This window comes from Procambarus clarkii, chromosome 87 (genome assembly GCF_040958095.1).
Source record: "Procambarus clarkii isolate CNS0578487 chromosome 87, FALCON_Pclarkii_2.0, whole genome shotgun sequence".
Lineage (NCBI taxonomy): Eukaryota > Metazoa > Arthropoda > Malacostraca > Decapoda > Cambaridae > Procambarus > Procambarus clarkii.
The window spans coordinates 5,824,505-5,842,165 of NC_091236.1; the positions used below are offsets into that span (position 1 = coordinate 5,824,505).

A 17,661-nucleotide genomic window follows, 5' to 3' on the forward strand; every position below is an offset into this window, starting at 1 on the left:
TTTGGTTTTAATTTAATTTGTGAGCATAAGTTAAACCTTATTTGTGAATTGGCTAAAATGTTGCCTGCTGGTATTTGACTGTATTTGGAAAGAAGTAGTATTGTGGTGTCCTTATGAAAGATTATTATAGTGTGGTATCTTTAACACACCTTTTATTTCTTCAAACATTCCATTACTTATGGTTGATGGCAGCCACATTAATGCTGCTTTACCCCTTTAAAGTAGAAAACGTGTAGATGAAGATGATGGTGATGACATGTTCTCCCACTGCTTGTTGCAACCTTTCTTCAAAGTTTGACTGCATTCGGTTTTTTTATTGTAAATTTTATAAATCAAAACTTTTTTGTAAGACCCCCTTATCATCTTCCCAATGCTACTACTTGGAAGCAATCAAAATTTAAGGAAAATGTCATGATTCTGTGACACACAAATGCCTACTGGGAATCGGGAACCAGAATCTGGCCCACCTTAAAGAGGTTATGGGTTGTATGGGGTTCAGAGATCATCACAGTACCAAGAAGTTTGAACAGAAAGCAAACAAGAACAAGCACCTTGCAAAAATGTGTAACACTGATAATACAAACCATTGTTACCACAGAGAAAACATCACCTGGATGTACTTGTCTTCTGCTGTTAGACAGGGCCTTGTAATATCCTTGTTTCCTGCTGGGTATTCTGGGCCTTGGCTCTCAGGGCTCTGGTCCCTGCACCTGTTTCTTGGCCTCCCTCTGAGGTTTTTTGTGGTCACCTGGAGGTCTGGCACAGTACTTTTTAGCTGAGCTTTTCTATACTACTGTGCTTGCTTTCCTTGGCACTTTATCCACAGCGTCCTTTTGGGGTCGTAGCTTTTGTGGACAGTTCTCCCTGGATGGTATCCTTTGACGCTGCCTAAGGCATCCCTTGGCCGTCCGAACTTGTATTGTTCCTCAGCATTTGGCACACAGCTAATTCCTCCATGCCTCAAGCCATCATCTTTAATCCTGGTTGCCCTTTTTAAATATTTTTTCACACTCAGGAAATTCTGGCCTCCTCTTTCAAGTTAATGGGTCCTCAATTGCTCCCCATTCCCACCCTGTTTTCTTTTTAGATGTGGGATGTAGTTCAGTTGAATGGGCTCACAAGTGAGGGAGCAGGCTGGCCTGGAGCCCCAGGTTACCTGGGGTACCACATAGTTGATGATAGTCAGACGCATCACACTGTATACCCAACACAAATGATCATTTGCCTCATTAATTTCTGGGGTGTAGGCAGACGAGGAGTCACAATAACGTGGCTGAAATATGTTGACCAAACCACACATTAGAAAGTGAAGGGACGATGATATTTCGGTCCGTCCTGGACCATTCTTAAGTTGATTGTGATCACTATCAACACAATCGACTTTCTGGGTGTAGCTTTTCTCAAGTAGTATATTTTGATACTATGTACACTTTTGGTGGGGTATTTCTCAGTTTCTAGGTTGATCTGATCCCCAAGTTTTCCTTACACAGGGAAAACCGAATTCTAGTCCTGGATTCGTATTGGCAAGGATCGGTCTTAGTGGCTTGGTGCTTAGCTTGGGAAGCCTCCAATAAAGGATGTTTCATTACATATAACGCTAAATTTTTGTGAATTATAAAGAATTATAAAAGCATAAAAAATATTTGTAAAAACTGCCACTCAGTTTTGGGAAACAATTTTCCTGTGATCAGCTATTAGGTAAAATTGTTTTATAAGTTTACCATCATTAATATGTATACATTTTCTACAACAAACAAGTCAACAGAGAGAATGAAATTTGGAGTTATAACTATCAAAAACTTTACTAGCATCAATAAATATTTTTTGGACTTCTAAAAGCTTTGTGATTTGTCTGCTACAAAGAATTCCACTATTTGCATATTTTCTGAGGAAAATTGTATAAATATCATATTCTGGCTTATATTTCAAGCTAAACATGACAGTCTTTAAAAGTGACATGAAACTCAAAGAATTTATGATTTATGTTTAACTTTTTTTATTATTAACAAGCTTAGGGTATATACAGCAATGTGCTAATACCCTGTTCTGTATGAAAGATTACTGAGTGTAGATCAAAAACTAGCTATCGGTTCATCTAATATTCTTGTCTCACGGGATGGTTAGTCATACATGGAATCAGGAGAGAACATGAAACACGAGGCTGGTGATCTATTAGACTGCACTGGCAAATAATAATAAACAAAGTGTTAAAATAAATACCAAAATAAAAACATTCTGTAAAATAGTTGCATACTGTTTTTCTGAATGTATTTAAAATAACGTATTTCCGTACATGTCGCAGTAACAATTAATGCGGATAATGAGCATACCTAGAGGTCACCTTGAGGTGATTTTTTGGGCTTAGCAACCCCGCGGCCCGGTCATTGAACAGGCCTCCTCATTGCTGGACTGATCAACCAGGCTGTTTGACGCAGCTGCTTGCAGCCTGACGTATGAGTCGCAGCCTGGTTGATCAGGTATCCTTTGGGGGGTGCTTGTCAAGTTCTCTCTTGAACACTGTGAGAGGGTCGGCCGGTTATGCTCCTTATATGTAGTGGAAGCGTGTTGAACAGTTTCGGGCCTCTGATGTTGATAGAGTTCTCTCTCAGAGTACTTATTGCATCTCTGCTTTTCAATGGCGGGTATTCTGCACATCCTGCCATGCCTTCTGGTCTCATGTGATGTTATTTCTGTGTGCAGGATTGGGACTAGCCCCTCTATTATTTTCCACGTGTAAATAATTATGTATCTCTCCCGCCTGCGCATAAGACAATACAGATTTAGTCGGTCACAATAATTTAGATGTTTTAGTGGATTCTAGCAGTAAAGGACCTCTGCACACTCTCCAGGTCAGCAATTTCTCCAGCTTTGAAAGGGGCTGTCAGTGTGCAACAGTATTCCACTCTAGAGAGCACTAGCATCTTGAAAAGTATTATCATCGGTATAGCATCTCTAGTGTGAAAGGTTCTTGTTATCGAACCTGTCATTTTTCTTGAAGATGTAATGGCTACTTTATTGTGTTCTTTAAAGGTAAGATCTTCCAACATGAGTACACCCAAATCCTTTACATTGTCTTTTTGTTCTATGTTATGGATTTGACTGCGTTTAGTATGTGGTTTCTGTTTTTATATTTTAATTTTTACTGTAGCACAGGAGCTGGTAAACACCATATTATTTTCTGTAGCCCATAGAAAGACCTGATTTACATCTGATTGGAGGTTTGCCATGTCCTCTTATGTTTTCTACTCTCATAGAAATCCTAGTGTCATCTGCAAAGGATGATACAGTACTATAGATTGTGTCCTTGTCTATGTCCAATACGAGGATGAGAAAAGTACTGGAGCAAGCACAGTATCCTGGGGGACTGGACCTGATTTTATCTTGTTGACTATTACATACTGGATTGTGTTAGTCCGGAAATTGTAGATCCATCTGCCTATTTTCCGATAATTCCTTTTGAACGCATTTTGTGTGCAATAACACCATTGTCACATTTGTCAAAGGTATCCGGATGCACCATCCTGGCTAACACCACCACACTGCAGTCGTTAAACTTGAACATGTGTCCCTCAAAGACAAGAAACAGAAGACCTTTTTTTTTTTTTTTTGTGCCCTGCAAATAGTTTTAAAAATTATTCAGGTCTGACATTTGAACTGAATTTTTAAGAGGTGATGTCTGTATTAAATAGCCAACTTCTCTATAACACACTTGCCAATTAAAGAAATCTGGCCATGAACTCAAGATCAGGCATATTGCTGCTAATTCTAAAATAATAGGAGCAAGATATATGTCATCCCTTCAAGACTCAATTCCTGTGAAACCATCATTCGGAAAATGTTACCCATTTAATACATTTAAAACATACTCATTAAAAAAATCTTAATAAAAATTCAATGCATAAAAAACATGAACGATATTAAAAACATACTGTACTGTATATTCAAAATCATCATTACGCAAATCTCATGCATATACTGTACTATATTTATATAAAACTAGCTGTACCCGGCCACAGCATCCTTTCCGTCCCCGAGTCCTCCCCACCATTGGACGTAATATCAACCCATCCCCGAGTCCTCCCCACCATTGGACGTAATATCAACCCATCCCCGAGTCCTCCCTCGGTTTGTTTTTCTTATTGACAAGCTTAGGAATACACAGCAGGATGAGAGACTAGGCGTTAATAATAGTGCGGATGACGCCAGGCTGTATGTCTACTTTCATACCGCGGTATTTGTTATAATACTTTGTTCTTCATTTCATTTAAAACACAGACAAAACATCAACAAACATGTTATCTCTGAAAGAGACATCAACAAGCTGAGAACAACATAAGCCCTGAAAGGGACATCAACAGGCTGAGATGATCAACATGAACCCTGAAAGAGGCGTCAACAGGCTGAGATCATCAACACGAACCCTGAAAGAGACGTCAACAGGCTGAGCTCATCAACACGAACCCTGAAAGGGACGTCAACAGGCTGAGATGATCAACATCAATCCTGAAAGAGACGTCAACAGGCTGAGCTCATCAACACGAACCCTGAAAGGGACGTCAACAGGCTGAGATGATCAACATCAATCCTGAAAGAGACGTCAACAGGCTGAGAAGATTAACGTGAGGTCTGAAAGGGACGTCAACAGGCTGAGATGATCAACATGAGCCCTGAAAAAAGACAACAGGCTTAGAAGATCAATATGAGCTCTGAAAAAGACGTCAAAAGGCTGAGATGATAACCCATGAACCCTGAAAGAGACGTCAATAGGCTTAGAAGATCAATGTGAGCTCTGAAATAGACGTTAACAAGCTGAGATGATGAAGATGAGCACTGAAAGAAACATCAACAGGCTGAGAAGATCAACATGAGCTCTGAAAGAGATGTCAGCAGGCTGAGAACATCAACATGAGCTCTGAAAGAGATGTCGTCAGGCTGAGAACATCAACATGAGCTCTGAAAGAGACGTCAACAGGCTGAGATGATCAACATGAGCTCTGAAAGAGATGTCAGCAGGCTGAGATGATCAACATGAGCTCTGAAAGAGATGTCAGCAGGTTGAGATGATCAACATGAGCTCTGAAAGAGATGTCGTCAGGCTGAGAAGATCAACATGAGCTCTGTGAGAGCAGTCAGCAGACTGAGAGAGTCAAGAACAAAGTCGGGGGGGAAAACTTGCCATTGAGGTGATTGTGGGTCAGCAGCGGCAGGTGCCGAATGCCCCGCCAGGCTCCAGTGTCTGGTCAGCCGTCGTGAGGAGTGGGTGTGCAACTCGGCGCTCCGCTCACGTAAACACGCGGCCATTTTTAACTACCTAACTAATCATATCGCGGATAATCGTCCCGTTATCCTTGCGCGAGTCAATGCCCTGGCTAATGGTGTGCTACCTAACACGGTGGTTAGATGGCATTGGTCGCTAGATAGAGAAAAAGAGCATAGTATTAACCCAGAAAACGGTTGCAAGGTAAAAATTAACCTAGAAAGTGTGACTAATAAAGCGGCGAGAGTTTGTAACGTTGCATTAATGAGGTTGGGAAGTTCGAATGGTAGAAAAGAGGCAGTGTTTCCGCGGACGGTGTGTGTATCGGGAGAGCAGCAGAGGAAAGGCGCGCCGGAAGGTACACCCCCTACAGGTGCAGCACACTAGGGGGGGAGTGTGCCAAGGTGTGCTCGTAGACATGTGTACAGCCTCCTGTTGACTCCCGGAAGCTGTGGAGATGCTCTGGCCAGTACACTCTGTAACAGGTAAATTGTTCAGCCCCTATTTACACTCCGTTGACTCTGGTCTTTCCCTAGCACCTTATACCTGTTGTTTCCTCTCGCATCCTTATACCTGTTGTTCCTCTCGCACCTTATGTCCTGTTGTTGTTCCTCTCGCACCTTATACCTGTTGTTCCTCTCGCACCTTATACCTGTTGTTGTTCCTATCGCACCTTATACCTGTTGTTCCTCTCGCACCTATGTCTGTTGTTGTTCCTCTCGCACCTTATATCTGTTGTCGTTCCTCTCGCACCTTATACCTGTTGTCGTTCCTCTCGCACCTTATACCTGTTGTCGTTCCTCTCGCACCTTATACCTGTTGTCGTTCCTCTCGCACCTTATACCTGTTGTCGTTCCTCTCGCACCTTATACCTGTTGTTGTTCCTCTCGCACCTTATACCTGTTGTTGTTCCTCTCGTACCTTATACATGTTGTTCCTCTCGCACCTTATGTCTGTTGTTCCTCTCGCACCTTATACCTATTGTTCCTCTCGCACCTTATACCCGTTGTTCCTCTCGTACCTCACCCATTGTTCGAACTCGTTCTTTACCTGTTGTTTATCTGGTGTTTACTCGCTGTTCCTGTTTACACCTCGGCTGTTGATCCTACCGCACATGTATCGTACTGAGGAAATAATTCCATCAGAACATTTGATCCACGCTAGGCTGCTAGTTTATGGATAGCTTTCATAGTGTTGTATTGGCTGTTGTTGACATTCACCTGTTGCTGTTGTCGACATTCACCTGTTGCTGTTGTTGACATTCACCTGTTGCTGTTGTTGACATTCATCTGTTGCTGTTGTTGACATTCACCTGTTGCTGTTGTTGACATTCATTGACATTCACCTGTTGTTGTTGACATTCACCTGTTGCTGTTGTCGACATTCACCTGTTGCTGTTGTTGACATTCACCTGTTGCTGTTGTTGACATTCATCTGTTGCTGTTGTTGACATTCACCTGTTGCTGTTGTTGACATTCACCTGTTGTTGACATTCACCTGTTGCTGTTGTTGACATTCACCTGTTGCTGTTGTTGACATTCACCTGTTGCTGTTGTTGACATTCACCTGTTGCTGTTGTTGACATTCACCTGTTGCTGTTGTTGACATTCACCTGTTGCTGTTGTCGACATTCACCTGTTGCTATTGTCGACATTCACCTGTTGTTGTTGTTGACATTCACCTGTTGCTGTTGTCGACATTCACCTGTTGCTGTTGTCGACATTCACCTGTTACTGTTGTTGACATTCACCTGTTGCTGTTGTTGACATTCACCTGTTGCTGTTGTCGACATTCACCTGTTGCTGTTGTCGACATTCACCTACTACATTCACCTGTCCTGTTGCTGTTGTTGACATTCACCTGTTGCTGTTGTTGACATTCACCTGTTGCTGTTGTCGACATTCACCTGTTGCTGTTGTCGACATTCACCTGTTGCCTGTTGTCGACATTCACCTGTTGCTGTTGTCGACATTCACCTGTTGCTGTTGTCGACATTCACCTCTTACTGTTGTTGACATTCACCTGTTGCTGCTGCTATGTACTCTACAGTGGGAATTTTTTTATATATTTTATCAAGTAAATAATTATCAAAAGAAGGCGCCAGGCTAGGGAGACTGTGTATTATATTTTTGTTTTTATCAAAATCATTATTGTCTCAAAGTAATAATTATAATTATTTTTCCTCGCATAATTTTGTATATATTTGTTATTATAATTATTAGTTTCATTTGTTGTTATTGTCATAAGTACCATTAATAGCAGTTTTGTTGCTGTCTTCATTATATTGTATTATATTATTGTTTTAGCATTTTTATTTAGTATTTATTTATTTATTTATGTACAAGAAGGTACATTGGGTTTGTGAGAATACATAGCATAGTATTTACACTCTTGTAAAGCCACTAGTACGCGCAGCGTTTCGGGCAGGTCCTTAATCTAACAGATAATTTAAGTAGGTAAATTCTAGCAGAATTAATAAAATGATAACAAAAACGTTGCAAGAAAAAAATGAGATGAGAGAGATTAGTAAGTATATTTAAGCACATTGTTTATTGTTTAGTATTTAGTTTATTGTTTAGTACTCTTATATCTATAGGAGCAACGGTGTTGGCAACAAAATACTATATAGGCCTACTGGCTAAAATATCTCCGGTAGGGGCGTTGATGTGTTGCCTCACTCCGCGGCAGTCATTACATAACGAGGTCACTTATTGGCCAAGCCTCTGAGATCTTAGCCAATCACGACACGCCATTCTGATTACACCCTGTCATGCTTATGCCATTCGTTCGTCGAAGTTATTTTATGTAATTTTACAACTTGTCCTAATTTTAATGAGTACAAAACTAGATTGAGGCGAAGACACTGTTTCATACAGTGAAGGTTATACCAACTTCCAAGTTTCCTAAATATATAATAAATAAGGAAGCACGCTAGACCCATATTGTATCATACTGGTTGCTTAGTAATTGTAGCCTAATGTTTTCAACGTTGTTCCTCGTCTGTTGGCTCATATTGTCTCCATATTACAGTACATTTGTCCTTCCTTAAGCCAATGTTAGAACATTGAAACTTGTGAGGTGATATGTATAGTGGTTAGTTTATATTTTCAACATTAAACTAACCACTACACATTCACATAACAAGTTTAACTGGTTTAACTATTAGCTTCATTGTGAGCAAATGTTCACTAATCAGTTTGGTATCAACGTTGTGTCTGTTCAGTGAGTGGTGTGGATGATGAATGACTTGAGTGGTGTGGATGATGAATGACTTGAGTGGTGTGGATGATGAATGACTTGAGTGGTGTGGATGATGAATGACTTGAGTGGTGTGGATGATGAATGACTTGAGTGGTGTGGATGATGAATGACTTGAGTGGTGTGGATGATGAATGACTTGAGTGGTGTGGATGATGAATGACTTGAGTGGTGTGGATGATGAATGACGTGAGTGGTGTGGATGATGAATGACTTGAGTGGTGTGGATGATGAATGCTTGAGTGGTGTGGATGATGAATGACTTGAGTGGTGTGGATGATGGGTGCCTTGAGTAGTGTGAATGATGGATGTCGTACACTGTGAACGATGACGAGGCTGTGTTATTCAGGCCACGCACGTCTACCTGGTGTGTTGCAACCACAAAAATGTACTTTATTGCTAACATTTATATTGTGTGTAACTAGAGACAGTGAACTAACAGCCCCGAAATGTACACATTGTAAGTGATTCCTTTAACATTTCCGTCACCGTTAGGAGGAGCGGTATGAGGGTTAAACTATTGATTATAATTTCTTGAGTGCATTTTGCATTTCATTAGATTACTGGTCACGTGTAACATCAGATGGTTTACCAACAGATTTTAATATTATTAAATTTTAATTTTAAGCTTAACATTATCGTCAGACTGGCCTGGCCTTGACTAAATAAAAAAATCCGGTTTTCTGATTCAGTTTGTATGAAACGGCTGTATACGATTTGGCAGTACACCAGTTTCCAGAAGGTCTGTTCCCGTCGCTGGCCCATGAGGCCTATATAGGCCTATACCTATTATAACTCTTCTGGTCAAACACTTCTTGTGCAACCTGTGTAATTCCCACATGAAAATTCAACCTTTGTTCTGTCAATATGTATATTTTGTGTAAGGTTGAAGAAATTGGTGGACCTCTGGTGTTTATACAGTGTTCGTTTGTTGTGTCTGTGGCCCCTGTACCCTTCACTGCGTCTGCCATGTACCTCCCATGTATAAAGTATGTTAGATTTCTCTAGTTTCAGATCGTACATTCCGAGTGCATTGAAGACGATGCCAGTAATTCAGACGTTTTATTGCATGTTTACGTGCTTTATGGTTCTCTGTGTATTGTCTATGCCCGATATCTATGGTGGGAGGAACTTCGGCAACTTAATTAATCCGACCATGTCACTAAATGAACATCTTTTTTATTATAATCTTGCACTCTGCTTGTGAACAGATAATTGCCAATGTTAATATATAGTCAAATTGTAAAGAAAGAGCTGTGTTTCTAGTGACGCTTTATTTGTGAGTAATTTTCTTGTGTGGAGAAGCTGTGAATGCATATGGCGTCGGGAAGTGACATGAGCGGCATCCATCACACTACAGTATACGTTGTTGTTTGTGGTTTTAGATTTAGCTACTCAGAACGAAATGCCCATGTAGCACGGTCTATGGTGAGCCCGTGTGTGTATACATTTCTTGTCACTCATATCTTACAAGCTTTGGCCAGGAGGCAGCTCAGGTGACGGGTCTAAACTGGAGCCTTCATCTGCATATATGACGTCCAGTGCAGGTGACAGCCCCATACTCAACACGCCAGTTATAACTTTATAAAAAATACTTTAAGTGGTACCCAGCAGTGCCTGAGTTTACCCAAATGGTCGCCTCATTTATTAAGTGCTGGGAGCCATCAGAAGGCAAATCTGCCAACAGAACATGCGTTTTTGCATGTCAATATCTGAATTACGTAATAGTATAAAAATATTGTTAACATATTTTGGTACACCTACATTTATGCAGCACCCTAGACTATATGAAGGGGGAACATGCTCCCCATCGACTTCGTGAATGGGAGCATTCAGGCCGACCTTGACTCCCCCCTTCCTCAGTGACGGTACCCCTACCTCTACTAGTCATTGCTCAGTTGACTGAGGCTAACCCAAAGCATCTGGCCTCCAGCTTAGGGCAGACAGACATCCTCTTATATAAAAACAAATATTGTAAACAATACAACGTACCCCATGTGGTATTTTGAGCATTTAATTATTATATTACAGGTGAGAGGTGTAGTGAAGATGAGGGAACTGGTGCAGCTGAGAGCTAAAACATACTAGGCTATAAACATGCCAGATTACAGTCTTGATTTAAACTCTTTAAATATAATGAATACGATGGAGTAATAGTCTATTTTTTGTGGTATATATATATATATATATCACCTAACTTACGAACTTCACCAGCGATCGATTGATTGATAAAGATTAAGCCAGCCACGAGATGGCACGGGCATGAATAGCCCGTAAATCAGCGATCGTTGGTGAAGTGGTTATGGTACTCTGTACGCCAGGGGGTGATCCCGCGCGTACACTCTAAATATAAGTGTTTTTAATAGTAGTATGATATGAAAGTCGCACAAATTTTCCTTCACAAATCTTGTTTCATTTTCCTTTGTAGTAATATATATATATATATATATATATATATATATATATATATATATATATATATATATATATATATATATATATATATATATATATATATAAAATGAAACAAGATTTAGGAATGGGAATTTGTTTGATTTTTTCCATCATGTTATTATTAAAAATAATTTATTTGTTTTGTTTCTAGATGAATATCGAGGAAAACAAATGAATAAGTGAGAGTGCAGGTTTAGAACTTACTTTTTAATAAGAGCGTGAGAGAACTTTCTTCGTTATTAGGTCTATTCCCGTTGAACATTTTCGAGGCAATATATCTCAAAGAGCTAGAAAGTGTAGTGAAGTTGCTGCGTTAACCTCTTAAGGTATATACAGCAATTACAAGTGACCACATATATACAGAGCGAGAGACAGAGAGACACAGAGACACAGCTGAGAGAAAGCAGAGACTTAGAGGGGCAGAAAGACAGAAACTAAGAGAGAGAGAGGCGAACATAGAGACCTGAGTGAATGTGAAGGGAGTTTGGCGCCAGGACCTTCAGTGAGAGAGAAAGGCTGCAGGTGGAGTACCTACCCTTCTCCCACGGTAACCCAACTTACAAACACGCTCGCGCGCGCGCGCGCACACACACACACACACACACACACACACACACACACACACACACACACACACACACACACACACACACACACATTGTTGATTGACAGTTGAGAGGCGGGACCAAAGAGCCAAAACTCAACCCCCGCAAGCACAAATAGGTGAGTACACACACACACACACACACACACACACACACACACACACACACACACACACACACACACACACATACACACATACACATACACAAGCGCCGTCTTCCAGTAATAATGGCCGAGACCAAGAGAAAGCTATAGAGGGGTGTGAACAAGTTAGTAAGACTGAAACAATATAGTAAACGCAAGTGCAAGAGTCTTAGCAGGTGGGAGGTCGGCGTCGTAGTGCACGCATCCCAACACTCTCATATTTATTTATTTATTTATTTATATACAAGAAGGTACATTGGATTTGTGAGAATACATAGCATAGTACAGTATTTATAATCTTGTAAAGCCACTAGTACGCGCACTAGTACGTATATCTAAGTGCTGTTAGTAGTATAAGTAGTGTGACAACTCTTAGCATTCAAGATGTACGATAATACAAGCGACTATGATGACATGATGATTCTATTAATTAGGCTACCAATGAAGGCAAAGGAAAAACCCAATATATATGTGTAAGTGTATTAAAAAAATATATTTTTTCGGATGTAACCCCACATCCTTTCTCAAGGTGCTGTATACGATGTTCTCCTTGTATATATTACCCTGAGAAAGGTTGTAGGGTACACCCGACAATTTTATTTTTTAATAGATATATTGGGTCTTTCCTTTCACCTGTATGCAGGTATTACGGCGTTGTTGCAAGTTTCTCCATGCTACCAATTACAATAATGACCAACACAAGGTCATTATTAACAACACTATCTATACAACTTCAGATTATATAAGATAGTCTTCATTTGACATCTTTATTTTTTCTAATCCATGCATATTATGTAGTATTATTGTATTTGTGTAATATGTGGTGTTGTATTTAAAAATTGTTCTACATTTCATTTTAATACTTGATTGTTGCTTCCACTTGTGTTGCCTCATTGTGCACCTCATACTCATCCTGTGAGTAGTAGTTCATTGTGCACCTCATACTCATCCTGTGAGTGGTAGTTCATTGTGCACCTCATACACATCCTGTGAGTGGTAGTTCATTGTGCACCTCATACTCATCCTGTAAGTGGTAGTTCATTGTGCACCTCATACTCATCCTGTAAGTGGTAGTTCATTGTGCACGTCATACTCATCCTGTGAGTGGTAGTTCATTGTGCACCTCATACTCATCCTGTGAGTGGTAGTTCATTGTGCACACCATACACATCCTGTGAGTGGTAGTTCATTGTGCACCTCATACACATCCTGTGAGTGGTAGTTCATTGTGCACCTCATACACATCCTGTGAGTGGTAGTTCATTGTGCACCTCATACACATCCTGTGAGTGGTAGTTCATTGTGCACCTCATACACATCCTGTGAGTGGTAGTTCATTGTGCACCTCATACTCATCCTGTGAGTGGTAGTTCATTGTGCACCTCATACACATCCTGTGAGTGGTAGTTCATTGTGCACCTCATACTCATCCTGTGAGTGGTAGTTCATTGTGCACACCATACACATCCTGTGAGTGGTAGTTCATTGTGCACCTCATACACATCCTGTGAGTGGTAGTTCATTGTGCACCTCATACTCATCCTGTGAGTGGTAGTTCATTGTGCACACCATACACATCCTGTGAGTGGTAGTTCATTGTGCACCTCATACTCCTGGGCATTACAAAATCTGATATTCATTGTATTGACTGTTGCTGTTTTATTTTATTATTGATTTTGTTTTGTTTTCTTTTTTGTTGTTCGTATTTTTAAAGTATTAATGATGAAAAAACTTTATTTAGTTACGATAATGACAAATACAAAAATAATTATAATGGACAGCCAAGTCAGTGCGCATCTCGAGTGTCAAGCATTAGCTTCACTTGCTTACTGGTCAGTAACAATAATGATGATGAGGCGTTGGGACCTTCCGTTACCAAGCGCCCCGCCAGACACTAGTCACTAGGCTACCCCACACTGACTTAATTAGTCCTCACGACCCGTAGCCCGCGGCCTGTGTCCACTCACCTACATGTACTTGTAGGGTCGAGCATCTGCTCTTAAGTTCATATCATTTATGGGTTTTAAACCTGTATTGAATTGGCATTAACTACATTGTGAGTGCGTGTGAGTGTGCGTGCGTGAATTTCAGCACAACTTTCCTTGCCCTCCCGGCGGGAAAACGGGGTCATGTCTAATTCTTGGTGGAACTGGGACGCGGAGAATGGTTCAGGTGTGCTAATGAATGAATGAGTGGGTTGCTGCTTGGAGTTGTTCGTTGGTGGACCAAGACGCATTTGTTCCAGGTCAGCACCTGCATTGTACAGGAGCTCACACTTGTTCCAGATCAGCTCTTGTAGTGTACGCAGCCCACATCTGTTCCAGGTCAGCTCATGTGTTGTACAGAGGTTTACAACAAAGATATTGTTTGCAAAATTTACACTCATTGAAATTTACACCTTTGAAGCAACACACAGCTGGACAAAATCTCAGGAACAACGGGGAAAACCTTTGACAAGCCCTCGAGGCCACTATCAGATAAATTCAAGGGATTGTGGCACCTTAAAGATTTATATGGAAGGTAATGGCGGGGACCCGTTGTGGTGAATGAGGGGGAAGCTATCACACACGTAACGGAGGATGGGCGAGAGTGAGAGACTTCACAAGTGCGGGGGCCCACAAGGCTCTGCACTGGAACCCTCTGTAGTTCACCATATACAATAATTATTTAGATACAAGAGTGACGACACTAGGGGCAGTTATATATTCAGAGGAAGACGCAGAAACATTATAGGAAATAATCGTGCTTTCAAAATACTGTGAAAACTGTTATATTCAGTTCAGTGCTGACAAATGTTGAATTTTCAGTCTACGAAAGAGACAAAGATACGAGATATCAGCTACACAATAGTCAGGTTGTGCTGAAGATCCAGATGTCAGGAACAACACGGATCTCAAGACATAATGTTCGCAATAATGCTGATAAGCTGCTAGGATTCATATAATAATTTAATTCATTGTGTCGGGAGACAGGCAGTCAGTGCATATATATACATTGTTAGGTTTATATTGTGGTCCGCCTACTTGGTTGAACTACTGGCCCTCCCAAGGATGCAACCCCACAAGAAGTTGACTAACCCCTAGCTCCTAACTAACAATTTCTGCTAGGTGAACAATAGTATTAGGTGATAGATGACGCGCCTAACCATGTCTGTTCCGCCCGGGATTCGAAACCGGAATTCGCGATTGTGAGTGGAGAACGAACCCGACTGTAATACCGGAGCCCTTATCGTGAAACGTGAGAAATAATGTTATCATTGAACATCAGCACGAGATCCAACTTCGATGAGGCAATACAGTTTTGGTCATGAAAGTCTAGCATGTAAGCCAATGTAAATACTCGTGAGTATAGTGAGAAGGATGAGCAGTCAATCACAGGCACTAGGAACCTCCTAGTGGGAGGAACCTAGTGACTAGGAACCTCCTTCTTGGAGTAATAAAAAATAATCATTCTATTGAGAGGCGTGGAACACGAAATAATTATTTAATTAAATAGATGGATTAAATAGTTAAACAAGAGAGAGATAAATTAGGTTCTAAAATATAAATACAAATCTTAGCAAGTTGAGTGTTTGAATATAACTACGCTCGGCTTCGCTGGCTAATACGCTTTATGTACGTTCTTTGCTGCTAATTTACCTATTGCTATACAAATCAATATTCCGGCTAAGTCATCTTAAAAACAATGGCACAAAGGCACGAAATAATGAAGGAATACCTGCTGCTGCGGGGTGAAGAGTGACCTGACCAAGGGTATTTATTCTCATGTACTCGAGAATAGGCTTGGTCAGGTCCCACCCAATTGTTTGTTAGTCTTTTTCTGTTACTGAACTGATTGGTTCAGTGATACCCTTGTTTAAAAGATCAGGGTTCGATTCCTGTTGATCTAAGTGTTTTGGGGCACTGTTCCTTCACTCCGTCCTCATATCCCAGCTTCTTGCCCTTGTATAGCTTCCATTAGCTATACTAGCTTAGCATTGTCTCTTGATTTTGCCTCACCTTCCATATATCAGGGACCGTCGTGGCCGGTTCAAAGCGCATTTTAACTACAATTAAACTAATTGTCATCAATTTTCTTGATCCACTGTTGTTTTTCTTGCTGGTTTCTTAAATATTTACTATAGTATTGTCAATGTCTTTGACATATTTTCATGCTATATCATGAAGACAAAATTATTCGCAGCAAATCCTAGAAATGAACGTGACATCTCTGCTATAGAGTAGCCTATTGACACCCATGACAGCTTAGACTACCTTGACAGCTTGGACACTCTTGACAGCTTAGACTACCTTGACAGCTTGGACACTTTTGACAGCTTGGACACTCTTGACAGCTTAGACTACCTTGACAGCTTGGACACTCTTGACAGCTTGGACACTCTTGACAGCTTGGACACTTTTGACAGCTTGGACACTCTTGACAGCTTGGACACCCATGACAGCTTAGACTACCTTGACAGCTTGGACACTCTTGACAGCTTGGACACTCTTGACAGCTTGGACACTCTTGACAGCTTGGACACCCATGACAGCTTAGACTACCTTGACAGCTTGGACACTCTTGACAGCTTGGACACTCTTGACAGCTTGGACACTCTTGACAGCTTGGACACCCATGACAGCTTAGACTACCTTGACAGCTTGGACACCTTGAGAGCTTGGACACCTTGACAGCTTAGACTACCTTGACAGCATAGACTACCTTGACAGCTTGGACACCTTGACAACTTGGACACTTTGACAACTTAGACTACCTTACCAGCTTGATCAATCTTGACAGTTTGGACAGTTGGTGAGCGAACTAATTTATTATGAATTAGTTCATAATAAATAATCCTACTATTTAGTCCCGGTAAATGGGTAGTGGAGACGAGGTGTAAAATCTGACTTGTACGGCAATGATTCATTGTTTCAGTGAATAATGAATGACTGAAATATTGCATGAGTACATATATACAAGTCGCTTGGAAACTTGAAAATATTTATGATGAAAAATAAGTTATCGAATAGATAAGTCTCCCGGCAATTCAATTACCACAGGATTCAATTTCAAACAAAATCGACAACAAATAAACGCTTATTTCGGGAAAAGTGAGAATAAGCCTACGACACTTGTCAGTACATGAATACCAGAGTAATATGTGATGTGTGAGTGTATTCACCTAGTTGTATTCACCTAGTTGTTTGCAGGGGTTGAGCTTTGCTCTTTCGGTCCGCCTCCCAACTGTCAATCAACTGTTTACTAACTACATTTTTTTTTCGCCACACCACACACACACACCAGGAAGCAGTCCGTGACAGCTGACTAACTCCCAGGTACCTATTTACTGCTAGGTAACAGGGGCATTCAGGGTGAAAGAAACTTTGGCCATTTGTTCCTGCCTGGTGCGGGAATCAAACCCGCGCCACAGAATTACGAGTCCTGCGCGCTATCCACCAGGCTACCAGGCACCCCCCCCCCCAAACACACTGTGTGTGTGTGTGTGTGTGTGTGTGTGTGTGTGTGTGTGTGTGTGTGTGTGTGTGTGTGTGTGTGTGTGCGCGTGTGTGCGTGTATGTGTGTGTGTGTGTGTGTGTGTGTGTGTGTGTGTGTGTGTGTGTGTGTGTGTGTGTGTGTGTGTGTGTGCGTGTATGTGTGTGTGTGTGTGTGTGTGGGTGTACACATACCAGTGTGATGGAGCCATCATCCACTACTACAACCAAGGAAAGTCATAGTTTTGGCTCTTGGCACATTACTTTCCAGACAAAAATTACTGCCGTCCCCACCCCACCCCACCGCACTGGTTTTGTGTAGGGCATATCAAGAGAAAGTGGAAACTGCAGTTCATCCACAATGGAGAGTCATGCCGCCTGCTCTAGCCTAGTGCCGAGGCGTCCCTGGCGCCACCGAATTACCTATATGTTGATCTCCGCTTCCTGGGCGGACGCACTTATTTGACTTGT

General features: G+C 41.2%; 1 protein-coding gene across 1 annotated transcript in view; it reads left to right on the forward strand.

Annotated features, from left to right (window-relative positions):
- The first annotated feature begins 5,223 nt into the window (after positions 1 to 5,223).
- The window catches only part of LOC123746947 (uncharacterized), a 70,703-nt gene continuing 58,265 nt past the window's right edge, over positions 5,224 to 17,661 (forward strand). The window contains exon 1 of the mRNA XM_069317338.1: positions 5,224 to 5,742. Within this exon, the coding sequence (XP_069173439.1) occupies positions 5,715 to 5,742 (28 nt within the window). The 5' untranslated portion in view covers positions 5,224 to 5,714. The remainder of the gene's footprint in view (positions 5,743 to 17,661) is intronic.